The sequence below is a fragment of the Myotis brandtii genome, unplaced genomic scaffold, assembly GCF_000412655.1.
Source record: "Myotis brandtii unplaced genomic scaffold, ASM41265v1 scaffold8, whole genome shotgun sequence".
Taxonomy (NCBI): domain Eukaryota; kingdom Metazoa; phylum Chordata; class Mammalia; order Chiroptera; family Vespertilionidae; genus Myotis; species Myotis brandtii.
The window spans coordinates 8899656-8911523 of record NW_005371219.1 but is presented as its reverse complement, the minus strand read 5'-3'; the positions used below and the strand labels follow the sequence as shown (position 1 = coordinate 8911523).

At 42.2% G+C, this 11868-nt stretch overlaps 1 protein-coding gene across 1 annotated transcript in view; it reads right to left on the bottom strand.

The window, feature by feature from the left end:
• PDSS2 (prenyl (decaprenyl) diphosphate synthase, subunit 2) overlaps positions 1 to 11868 on the bottom strand; it is a 249588-nt gene that overhangs the window by 236972 nt on the left and 748 nt on the right. Inside the window, exon 2 of the mRNA XM_014531279.1 lies at positions 8283 to 8467. Coding sequence (XP_014386765.1) covers positions 8283 to 8467 — 185 coding nt within the window. The remainder of the gene's footprint in view (positions 1 to 8282; positions 8468 to 11868) is intronic.

The window sequence follows — 11868 nt, the reverse complement described above, 5'->3', positions numbered from 1 at the left end:
CCCCAGTGCACAAATTTTGTGCACCGGGCCCCTAGTACTTTATAATGACAAATGGTGGCATTAATAATTCTGAGGCATTGCAAAACCTTCACAACCCAAATATCTTATTAAGAATTCTAGTGACAAGATCTGAAATATAAAGGTCTGTGGTTCTTTTTAAAGGCTTAATCACATTTAGTTAAAAATTTAAGTTAACAAGAACATTCTATTCCCTAAACATTGTAATTAATTGGTGTTTAGCATATGGGGGTTACCAAATTTGTCTTTTCAAAGTTTACATTTAGAGATTGCAAATACCATCATTAGGATGAATTTCTAGGTCAGTCAGGTTCTGATTTGCAATAATTTAATGTTTGCACAATTCCACCTTGCCTGACCTTTCAAAATTGTTTTAAAAGACCTATATTTATTTTCCTCATGAAATAATTTGCTGCAAAGTGGCTATCATGGGTAGTCTGGGAGGACACTGTAAAGTTCCTTTGCCTATCAAAATCCTTGCATCTGTCCTTGTATTGGGGGGAATTCTTTACTGAGTGTGATCTTGGGATATAAGAGCTTGCCTTCCACTGTGGAAACCAGAGTTTGACTTTCATTCTCCCCACACCCTGGAAGATGGAGTAGGGGCCCAACACCTGGCAGTGAACCCTCCCACCGAGGTCTGTGCACCCTGAGATGAAGGGAGAGCATTTGGGGCAGTTCATGGGGCCAGTATGATGTCCAGTGGTAGTTTCTAGAAGGAGTAGCACAGTAGAAGCAGAGATGGCAGCATTTTGGTTAGAAACTTTGTGTGGCCTGGCCTCCTGAGGCCCTGGGTTCCTGTCTGTGTCCCATGACTGTTCTCTCAGTCTTTTGGAATCTATGAGCCTCCCTTCCTCCAATATATTTTTTTCTTTAGCATTTGTTTTTGTTGCTTGCAAGCAAGAGCCATCGCCAATACATTGGTACTACAAGGTGGCAGAGAGAGTTCTAGACTCTGGAGTCAGACTGCTAGTCTACTTACGGGGCAAATGCTTAATTTTTTTAACCTTCAATTTCCTCATCTGTAAAATGGGACCCAAACCAACAGTTATATTAATGGTGTGAGGATTGAATAAAACAATCTCTGTAAAGTATTTAGCACAGTCCCTGGTGCATAAAGAAGCACTCAATAAATAGTGGCTTTTTTATTACTAAATTCTATGTAATTGTCCATGTGTTCAGGCCACAAAACTCTACCACTCACCACATAAAAAACGCCTCAGTATATACTCTATGTTCAGTGTGGCACTTTGTTTTTCCTTTTCTCTTTTTTTTTATAAATGTATTTATTCGTTTTAGAGAGAGGGGGGAGAGAGAAAGACCTCAATTTGCTGTTTCTGCATTCATTGGTTGACTTTTGTATGTGCCCTGACTGGAGATTGAGCCTGCCACCTTGGTGTATCAGGACCACAATCTAACCAACTGAGCTACCTGGCCAGGACATTTCATTTTTTCCCCATGCTGGGTTTTTGTTTGGTTGCTTTGTTTTCTTGTTTAGGACTTCAGTGCCTTCCCACACTGTGTATCCTGAGACTTTCGTGGGGAGTGCAGCTGCCTGTCACTGTACCTGGGTTTTCTCTCCTCTGTCTGTCTGTGACAGCTCTGTCTCAGTTTCAGGCCTTCAAAAGATGAGCTGTACTAAAACCACTGACTTCAGATGGAAAGGGTAAAACTGGGTTGAAGCATGAATCTTGCCTCAGCTTGCTATACAGATTTAGTAGCTTGAATGCAATTAAAAAACAAACAAATGCACAGCCTATATCCCTAGACTTATTATGGAATCCTTAATACATCTAGTTAGCTTTTGATGAATTTTTCTTCTTTCACTGACATGTATAATGTCCTCTCATAGTTAAACTGCAGAATCTTTTCCACTCAACTTCCTCCCTCTGGGATGTAATAAAGAGACAACTTATGGCCCAACAGCACATTGGAGACAAATTTTCTATAAAAGAAAAATGTTTCTCACTACATGTAATGTTTCTCAAAGGAGGTGGGTCAAAACATAGATATCAATCCTCTGTAACCATTTACTGAATACCATATTTGGTTTGAGAATATGAAAATGTAGTATGTTATTTTTGAAAGGTTGAATCAGGGGTCCTCAAACTTTTTAAACAGGGGGCCAGTTCACTGTCCCTCAGACCGTTGGAGGGCCGGACTATAGTTTTTAAAAAAACTATGAACAAATTCCTATGCACACAGCGGTGGCAAAAACACCCGGCGGGCCAGATAAATGTTTTCGGTGGGCCGCATGTGGCCCACGGGCCATAGTTTGAGGACCCCTGGGTTGAATATTTTGTTGTGGCTGTTGTAATATTGTACGATCGTGCAAGAATGGGCCTTTCTTCCCCTGGCTGCCCGCACCACCTTCGCTTAGGCCCGGAGCCGCCTTTCCGCCTTCCCATGCTGCCCAGAGGCCTGGAGCAGCTGGGGCAGTGCAGCACGCCTGCGTCATTGCCATGGCAACGACGCAAGCATCCCACCCCTCCCCGGCTGCTCAGCACCTGCATATGCAAATTAACCCGCCACTTTGTTGGGTTAATTTGTGTACTCACTCCTGATTGGCTGGTGGGCGTTGCGAAGGTATGGTCAATTTGCATCTTTCTCTTTTATTAGTGTAGATATATTGATTTCAGAGAAGAAGGGAGAGGAGTAGAGAGATAGAAACATCAATGATGAGAGAGAATCATTGATTGTCTGCCTTCTGCATGCCCCACACTGGGGATCAAACCCACAACCCGGGCATGTTTCCTGACCGGGAATTGAACTGTGACCCCCTGATTCATAGGTTGATGCTCAACCATGAGACATGCCGGCTGGGCATGGCTGTTGTAATTTCTATAACAGCCATGTGTGAATTAAAACAAAGAAAAGTTAATTTACCATGTTGGCATGCTATGAGAGGTGAAAGCATACCTCACCTGTCTGGGAGTTGGCAAACTGAGGACTTTTATCCTGGATTGGCCACTTTCTAGTGTGACCCTGTGCTCAGCCTCACTATCCTGAGTTGTGAAGTGGGGACAATTGTACTCTCGAGGATGGTTATGAGCCATAAATGTCATAATGTGTCCCAAATACTTGACTTATAGCAGGTTTTCAATACATGATAGTTGATGATATCACTCAACAGAATTGTCAGAGGACTAATAATTTTACTGGCACTTGATGATTTAGCTAAAGGAAATATGCTATTATTGCAAGTTTACATTAGTATCTACATAAATCAAACCAAGAGTTCTGATTTCATGAATGGATACCATCAAGAAAGGCAATGACAGTTTAAGATAACTCAGATACTAAGCTAAATTTTATATTTACCAGAATTTTGACTAATTACTGAAAATGTTCTGTGTTTAAGTTGGTCTTATTAAGATATTAAGGCCATAAACACAAAGAAACTATTTTCATTTGAGAGCTACTACGTAAATATTAAATGATTAGGCAGATAAGGCCTCAAATTTACTTCAAAAGTCAGAAAACTCAATTTTTTAATTGCTTGAAAGCAAATTTGAGGTATAGGGTAAATATATGTGTGAGCTATAAGTATCGATATAAAAAGCTCAGACATTTGGTACATTTTTCTTTATCATTGAACTCAATTTCTGTTTCACAAAACTACTATATTCGATGGTAGAAATGAAACCTCCAGATAATCTCAGTTGATTTGGTCTTCTTTCATGCCCACCCCCTGCGCTCTTCTCACGGGCTGGCATCCACATGGCAGATAGGTGAGTGGGTGGCATTTACTCCTCAGCCAGTCTCCTCTTCACCTGACATCCTTTGATAAGAAAGTCTTTGTGGAGTCTCTAATTAAACATTGTGGGTAGAGGACTACCGCAATTGTCCAGTCTCAGAGCCACACTTGCTCCACTCTCAGCCACACATGGAACACACACATTATGGTAAGTATATATGCCCCGCCACCCCTGATCTGTGCCCAGGCTTCTTCACACTGCTGTGCTTACCCCCACTGTGCCTGCCTGTGAAGTGTTGGGCTATTCTGTTCTATAAGACTCACTACTCTTCTAGGCTCCATCTCGGAAGGGAGGCACAAGTCGCCTCTGCTCTTTGCTTTCTGCCCACTGCCTTCGGATTCTTTCAAACCTAGTAAGTGTTCCAGTGAAGCATCTTCCTTCATCTAAGCTCCTTTGCTCCTACTTGCTCTCAACCACAGAGAATTTTGATCTCTTTCTGGGTTGGGGAAAAACTCCCTTTGGCTTACCATCCCCCCCCCCCCAAATCTACTTTTCACAGTATAAACTTTATAATACAAATCCTGCAGGTCATTGGGTCTTGATACTAAAAATCTAGACTTTTGAAACTCAAAGAAAGGAAAATGTTTTTTCTCCCAACTATTTTTCCCCTGCCTCGAATTTCACAAGTCCATTTAAATCTCAAAAGTCGTAGACAACTCATATTTTTCTGTGAATTTCTTTTATAACATTCTTACCCTGAAACAAGAGATGCCAAAGTCTAGTTTGACTGAATGAGTGCATGGCATAGAAAGAAATTAGCAGATACAATAAAACAAAACACTTCTTAATACAGCAAAATATTATCTTACCACAAATGAAAACTTCCTTATACTTTGATCTAGTTTCTTGTTAGTTGTCTGACCTAAATTATTTTATAGTTAATGGCTGGAGAGATCAACTGTACAAATGGACAATGGCCAGACCATATAAAACAATAGAACTCTGACTCATAACCTCTGCAGCAACAAGCCAGAGAAGACAAACCACCTTTTCTGCCACAATTGCCCACATGGTTAGGACTGGTCAATGACGGCCAGCTTCCCAGTTCCTCACCACCACCACCTTCCAACTCAGGACCAACTAGAGAAAGCCAAATATGTGCCCCAAACTGGTCACATAGGATGCCGTGCTTCTAGGTAGCCCATCTTCTGGTTAGAACTCATCCAGCTTCCGCATGTGGACAATCTCAAAGCCTTTTTTTTCCCCCACTCTAAAGCTTTCCCACTTCCATGCCTACCTTTGACTCTCTGCCAAATGCAAGTGATAGTGACTGACTTCCTTGCTCTAAACAAGTCTTTGTTTGTTCTTCTTTTGGTGGTCTTCATTTATTTCCACAGGCTTACTGTACCTAAAGCTGTTATATTCAGACATACATGTTGATAGTTGAGCTTAACTTTTTTTTTTTTTTTTTTACTATAGAGATGCTTGGGGTAAATAAATACAGGGCTTTGATCTCTGCTTCAATGGATAAGAATTAAAAAAAATATAACTGAATTAACCTTTTCCTTGAATTATGGATACTGGCATACTTGTTTTAACAGGTACAGTTGAAATGTTTTTGAAAGTGCATATAAAAGTCTCATTTTTATAAATTAAAATTATGACATTCTAGCAAATTGCTATTAAAAAGAACCCTGAGCTTGGCCGGTGTGCTCAGTGGTCTGAGCATCAACCTATGAACCAGGAGGTCACAATTTGATTCCCAGTCAGGACACATTCCCCTGGTTGTGGCACGATGCCCAGTAGGGGGCATGCAGGAGGCAGCCCATCAATGATTCTCTTTCATCACTGATATTTCTATCTCTCTCTCCCTCTTCCTTCCTCTCTGAAATCAATAAAAATATATTTTAAAAAAATAAAAGAAATCGTAAAGTACGTTATTTTGAAAATCAAGAACATTTTTATTGAGTAGGTGATTATTACTCATGTACCAGATTTCCTTACATTGGCATACATCTGCATCAGTCTGTACCTATTGTGAAAATTAATAAAGGAGACCTCAACCAAGATTGGAGCCTGTAGGGAGAGCTCTCACACCCTACCACTCATAGTCAGTTGTTCTAAATAGCAAGAGACTGTGCCTTGCATCTCTAACAGGAAGATGTTTTCTACTCTACTACCCCAGTAAGAAGAAGGAAGATTTTCTCCTCCCCCAGCAAAGGCCCAGCCAATGAGAGACTGCCATAATCCAGCCAATGAGAACCTTCGAACTCCCATGTACACTTTGTAAATAGCTCCTCCCAACTATCCCCTTTTCTCTATGAAAGAATGTTCTTCTCCTTGGTTCTCTGGACTTGCCTATGGTTTTGCTATAGCTTGCATGTTCTGAATTGCAATTCTCAGCTGTTCCTGAATAAACCCATGTTTGCTGGTTATGTAACTAACTTTAATTTTTTTCCTGTTTTTATTTTATTTTATTTTTTATTGTTTAAAGTATTACATACATCTCCTTTTCCCCGATTGACACCCCCCACCCCAACCAGGTCTCTCTCACCCCCAAGGGCAAACCCCCACCACCTCAGTGTCTGTGTCCATTGGTTATGCTAGTATGCATGCATACAAGTCCTTTGGTTGATCTCTAACCCCCACCCCCTTCCCCTGCCATTTGTCTCTGGATCTATTTTTATTCATCAGTTTATGTTGATCATTATATCCCACATATGAGTGAGATCATGGGATATTTATCTTTCTCAGATTGGCTTATTTTGCTTAGCATAATGCTCTCCAGTTCCATCCATGCTGTTGCAAATGGTAAAAGTTCCTTTTTTATAGCAGCGTAGTATTCCATTGTGTAGATGTACCACAGTTTTTTAATCCACTAACGTTAATTTTTAAGGTCAACAATATAAACCTTAGGCTATTGTAAAACAATAATGATCCTCTGAAGAGCAGATAATACTCTCTTGCATACAGTCATTTGCACAGTTTTATTTTTAGTTCACTTTAATGGGCATTATATAGCCTTAACACAACATTCCAAAATATAACTTACTATTCTCATTTCACAAATGAAGACTAAAATAACTTGTGCAAGACCTCATGAAAGGATGAAGCCTCTTATTCTCTTGTAAAGAACCTTGAGCCTGTTTGAAGCTACAAGCTGGGGAGCTGCTTATACCCCTGTGACTGAAGGAAGGCCCCCACTCTTCTGGGAAGGTCATGGTCTTCTCCTTGACACCATGGCAAAGGAGGCAAGTATCTTCTTTGAACAGCAAGATGGAACCGAAATCCTCACTTAGGGATGTGCCCATCTGGGTGAACTTGGTATTTAATGGCAGGGTTAATGACATGTACAAATAGTGGAGCCATAAAGAAACATAGGCTTTCCCATGAAAAGGAGGGTTTCTTTACACTATGCACTTGTCCACATTTCTCTTAAAATACAGTTCTAATTCCTTACTATGAACCACAGGTCCCATATAATCTGGCCTCTGCATTCCTTTTTCACTACTTCCTCTACCGCTCTCCTCCTCATTCTGTATACTCCAGATACCTTTCCATTTCTCAAACATGGTAAGCACATCCATTCTTTAGCGCCTTTTTAAATAAATATATTTTTTATTGATTTCAGAGAGAGGAAGGGAGAGGGAGAGTGATTTAGAAACACCAATGATGAGAGAGAATCACTGATCGGCTGCCTTCTGCATGCCCACTGGGGATTGAGTCCTCAACCCAGGCCTGTGCCCCAACTGGAAATAGAACTGTGATCTGGTTCATAGGTTGACGCTCAACCACTGCGCCACACCAGCTGGGCTTTTCTTCAACTCCTTTAAAACTCTGACCAGGATACTTTTCTCCAGGTTTCCAAGATCTCTGCATGGCAGTTCCTTCTCATCTTTCCTGTTTCATGTCAAAGTTCTTCATAAAGTCTTTCATTATCATTTTAAGAGACCCCTAACCCCAATATTAACCCTATTCCAGTTTCTATCACATAGTTCTTTTATGTCACCTATCTATATCTAAAATTATCTTTGTTATTACTTGCTTATTTATTGTCCCCTCTCCAGACTGCAAGCTTTGTGATATTTGGGAATTTGTCTGTCATGTCTGCTGCTGGGTCCCAAGTACCCAGAACAGTGCCTGGGATATAATGGGCCCTTAATGCGTGTTTGTTGAATAAAGGAGTGAATAAATCATGAATCCCAATTGAGACTCTGATGACAGATCTGAACCCATTCCTTGGGTAAAAAATGCCCTTAGTGTTTTGTATATGATTTCAGGAGGTTTCAAAGCCCTGCAAGCTTATAGAGGGGGTTTAAACCCCTGCATTATAGCTATCCTGTTTCATAATGTTCTTTCTGAAATTGATTTTGAATGTTGTTCTTTGAAATTAGACATGAGTATAAACTTTAAAAGCATGTTTTAGGTGCAATACAACAAACCACAAGCCAATCATTCCTCACTGGTTTTGAATAAAATAGATCCCTGATATTTACATTAATTGATCCTAATGATCGTATTTCATTGAATCAGGATGACTTTGTGGTATAAATGTTAACTGCTTACCCATATCCAGTTCTCCTCTCCTTTGGGAAAACTGGAAGGATTAAGCTTCCCAGCCTCCCTAGCCATTGGGCACAGCCATATGACTAACTCTAGGACTGGAGACCGAAGTGACGTCACAGACAGGATGGTGCATTCAGTTGCTGGTGTGAGATTCTCTGGGGCTCTGCCTTCTCCTGTAGCAGTGACTGCAGGAGAACATGATGGTATGGAGGTGCAATGCCAAGCCATCCCATGGAGGATCCCTGCTCTGGAGAGTTACACAGCAGGCTTTGTGTGAGCAAGGATTAGAAACCTGTGTTGTTTTGAGTCCCTGAGATTTTCTGATGATTTGCTTTTACAGTATAACCTGACATAACCAAAATATACCACTGGTTGGAAAATGTACTATTATTTTATACCATTGAGGGAAAAGAAGCTGTCATTTATAATTGTAAGAATTCATTATAAGATGCATCACAGTCTCTGAAATGTTAAAATATGAAAAACGTGAACCTGTAATAAAATACAGATTGTTAAAGTGAATTCATTAAAACAGGTTAGCATAGTGTCAAAAACTCCAAATCTAGAGTTGGACAGAAAGATGGGTTCAAATCCCAATACTTACTAGCTTGTGACTTAGCAACTTAGCTTGTGTAAACCTTATTTTCTTCATATGTGAAGCTGTCTCATAGGATTCTGTGAATATTAAATGAGATAATATATAATGAGTTCAGCATAGTAATTATTCCACATATTTTAGTCCCATGTTTGGTTAGATCACAAAACATTCAAAATCAACTTTAATTTCAAACAACAGACAGGAAAATCTCTTTGTAAGTTTGTTGCCATGTCATACTAATCAATCAGCAAATACTTATTAATTCCTTACCTTAGGTTTGAGGACTGGGCCTCTGAGTTAGGTATTCTCTGGTGTATTTTCTAGGTGAACCAGGTTAGAATAAATATCAGAGTGGTCTTGATGAGTAAATGAAGTCACAAAAATATACCTGAGGAATGTATAAAAGGTCAGTCCTTACCCATTTTGATGACTGATAGGATGGTAAAGGGGACATTGAAAACCTTTTCTATGTCCAGAGGGGTGTGTGTGTGTGTGTGTGTGTGTGTATGTGAGAGAGAGAGAGAGAGAGAGAGAGAGAGCACGCTGGTGGGGAGTCTAATGGTAAATCATATTAGCAAAAGAGTAGCTCTTCTGAGATATGTATGAATGTTTCTATCCACATAATGTTACAGTCTTACAGACACTATGATATATAGGGAACATTATTGGCCTTATGGTATGTCCAAATTCATAAAGCAACAACACTTTTTATAATTGATTTCATCTATAGTATATTTGAAGAAACCTACACCTTGTCACTAACAAGGTATAACAATCATTAGTTCTGAAGTTCATTCTAGACTAAAAGTTTCCTCACATATACTTTAGGAGCTTTTATTCTGTCACTGAAGATATGCATTGTGGATTCTAACATAATGTTCTCACATCTGTTTTCTGGAGGATATATGCCTGTGAATATCATTTTTTTAAAATTAAATGCCTGAAACATTGCAGAGTAAGTACTTTTCTTTAAAGGAAGTATAGCTGCCTCTAAATATAACTCTGGGCTACAGTTCACCTTTTCTGTTTATTTTATTCTTAACTTGTGAAACTGTATCTTAGGACATGGGGTATATAACTTGTTATTTGATATGAACTGACCAACAGTGAATCAATTGTAATGGTTCTGGCACCAAAGGAAATGGTGGGGACTTAAATATGTTTCCAGAAGGCAAAAAGCTTCTCTTGGTGTACAATTTACAACGTAGGCTGCAATTTTAGAATATTCTAAAGTCCATAAAAAGTTTTCTCACTACTTCTCATTAAAGACCAAGAGGACAAAACAGAGAAAACAAACTAATTCCAATCCACATATTATTTCTCAGATTTTTTTATGATGAAATTCAGACTGAAAACCACCAAAGACCTCCCCGTCTTCTCTCCCTTCCGGTAACAGCATTGGATGGTATTCCTCACTGTGAAACACACCCAGGCTCACACACTTGTGTTGTCATCGGTCCAGTAGGGGCCGGGGCTGGAGCAGAGTTAGGGCAGACAGGCTTGGGCTCCTGGCTGCACGGGTGTCTTAGGTTCGCTGTGGGCACAGCAGACTTTGGGACCGGGTCAGAGGGCTTGGGCTCACCACCTGTGTATACCTGGGTACGTTCTCGGAAGCGACTGGAAAAATCCTTAATGGGGAATAGGGAATGCTGTACCGCCGAGCGCTCCCTGAAACCTCACCAGTCCTATTCTCTTGGCTTTTCGGCGTCCTGGATAGCCGCCCCAGGATTTTTAACATTTTTCCTGGTAAGAGTTTCTCGCGACCGGGACCCCGAAGTACACACCCAGATATCTCTAATTTGACGTTCAAGAAACAAAAGAATGCTCAGATGCAAATTAGACAAAGTAACACCCAGAATGAGCCCCGTTTGGCAGGCCAAACTGGGATTTTAACAAAAAGCTAACACATACCCCCCACAACGAATTCATTCTATCTTTTAAGTTAAAAAAAAATGTGTAATTTTAAGTTCCACCACTGACATGAGCAACACTCCACAATAACAAGCGGTGGAACAATGGACACCCCCACATCGCATTGTCAGGTAACTGCCAAGTGTCGCGGTGAGGGAAAGCGAAGCCCGAACGTAGGCGTGTCCTCCGCAGCGTGTGTGGGGTTCAGGGCTGCGCGTCTCACCGAAGCCCCATCAGACCGTCGTGCCAACGCCTCGAGCCAGAGAGGGACGCACACAATCCAAGCTTGACCCTAGGGGGCCAACGAGGGGGCGCGTGGGCGCGGGAAGAGAGCGAGGCTCGGAAGAGCGGGTGCACGAAGAGAAGTCCGGAGGACAGAGCGCAACCGGGCGGAGTGGGGAGCATCACCCGGGGCGTGGCGCGGCGTCCTGGCTCCTGGAGAGCACTCGGTCCTACGAGGGTCCCTGCGCTCACAGAAGTACGCAATTTGGGGGGTTAAACCCAGGGCACCCGGACAGGGTAAAGCTGAGACAAGTGTGGGGGCGTGCGCGTGTACACACACACACACACACACACACACACACACACACACACACACACACACGAGGGAAAAGAAGAAAAAGGAAAAGAGGCTGAATGCCCAGGTGTCCTGCTCCTGATGGTTCATTGAGAGGCAAAAGCTTTCTTGCAGGCGCGACCGTAGCCCCCGTCGCGTTGGGGACCAGCCGAGCAGGGTGCAGGACCTCTCCAAGGGACCGCCAGCCCTCACGTGCACCGAGGGTGCCCTAAGGTGCCTCTCAGGGGGACCCCCTATTCTGGCAGCTGCGGGGAGGTCAGGACTGTGGTTTCCTTCCCGGGCCCCGGCCCTGCCATTGGGCGGCAAGCTCAGTCGGCCTTGCCCGACTTAGGAAGGCGGGTCGCTGGCATGGCGACCTCGGGACCCCACGCCCTCCCACCGCTCACCCTCCTCCCTTCACCCCCATTCATTTTTTCTCAGCCGCTTCTGGTACGGCCACCCCACCCACAGCGCGGAGCTTAGGGGAACGCCCGGGGTCGAAGCAGGCCCGGGGGTCGCCG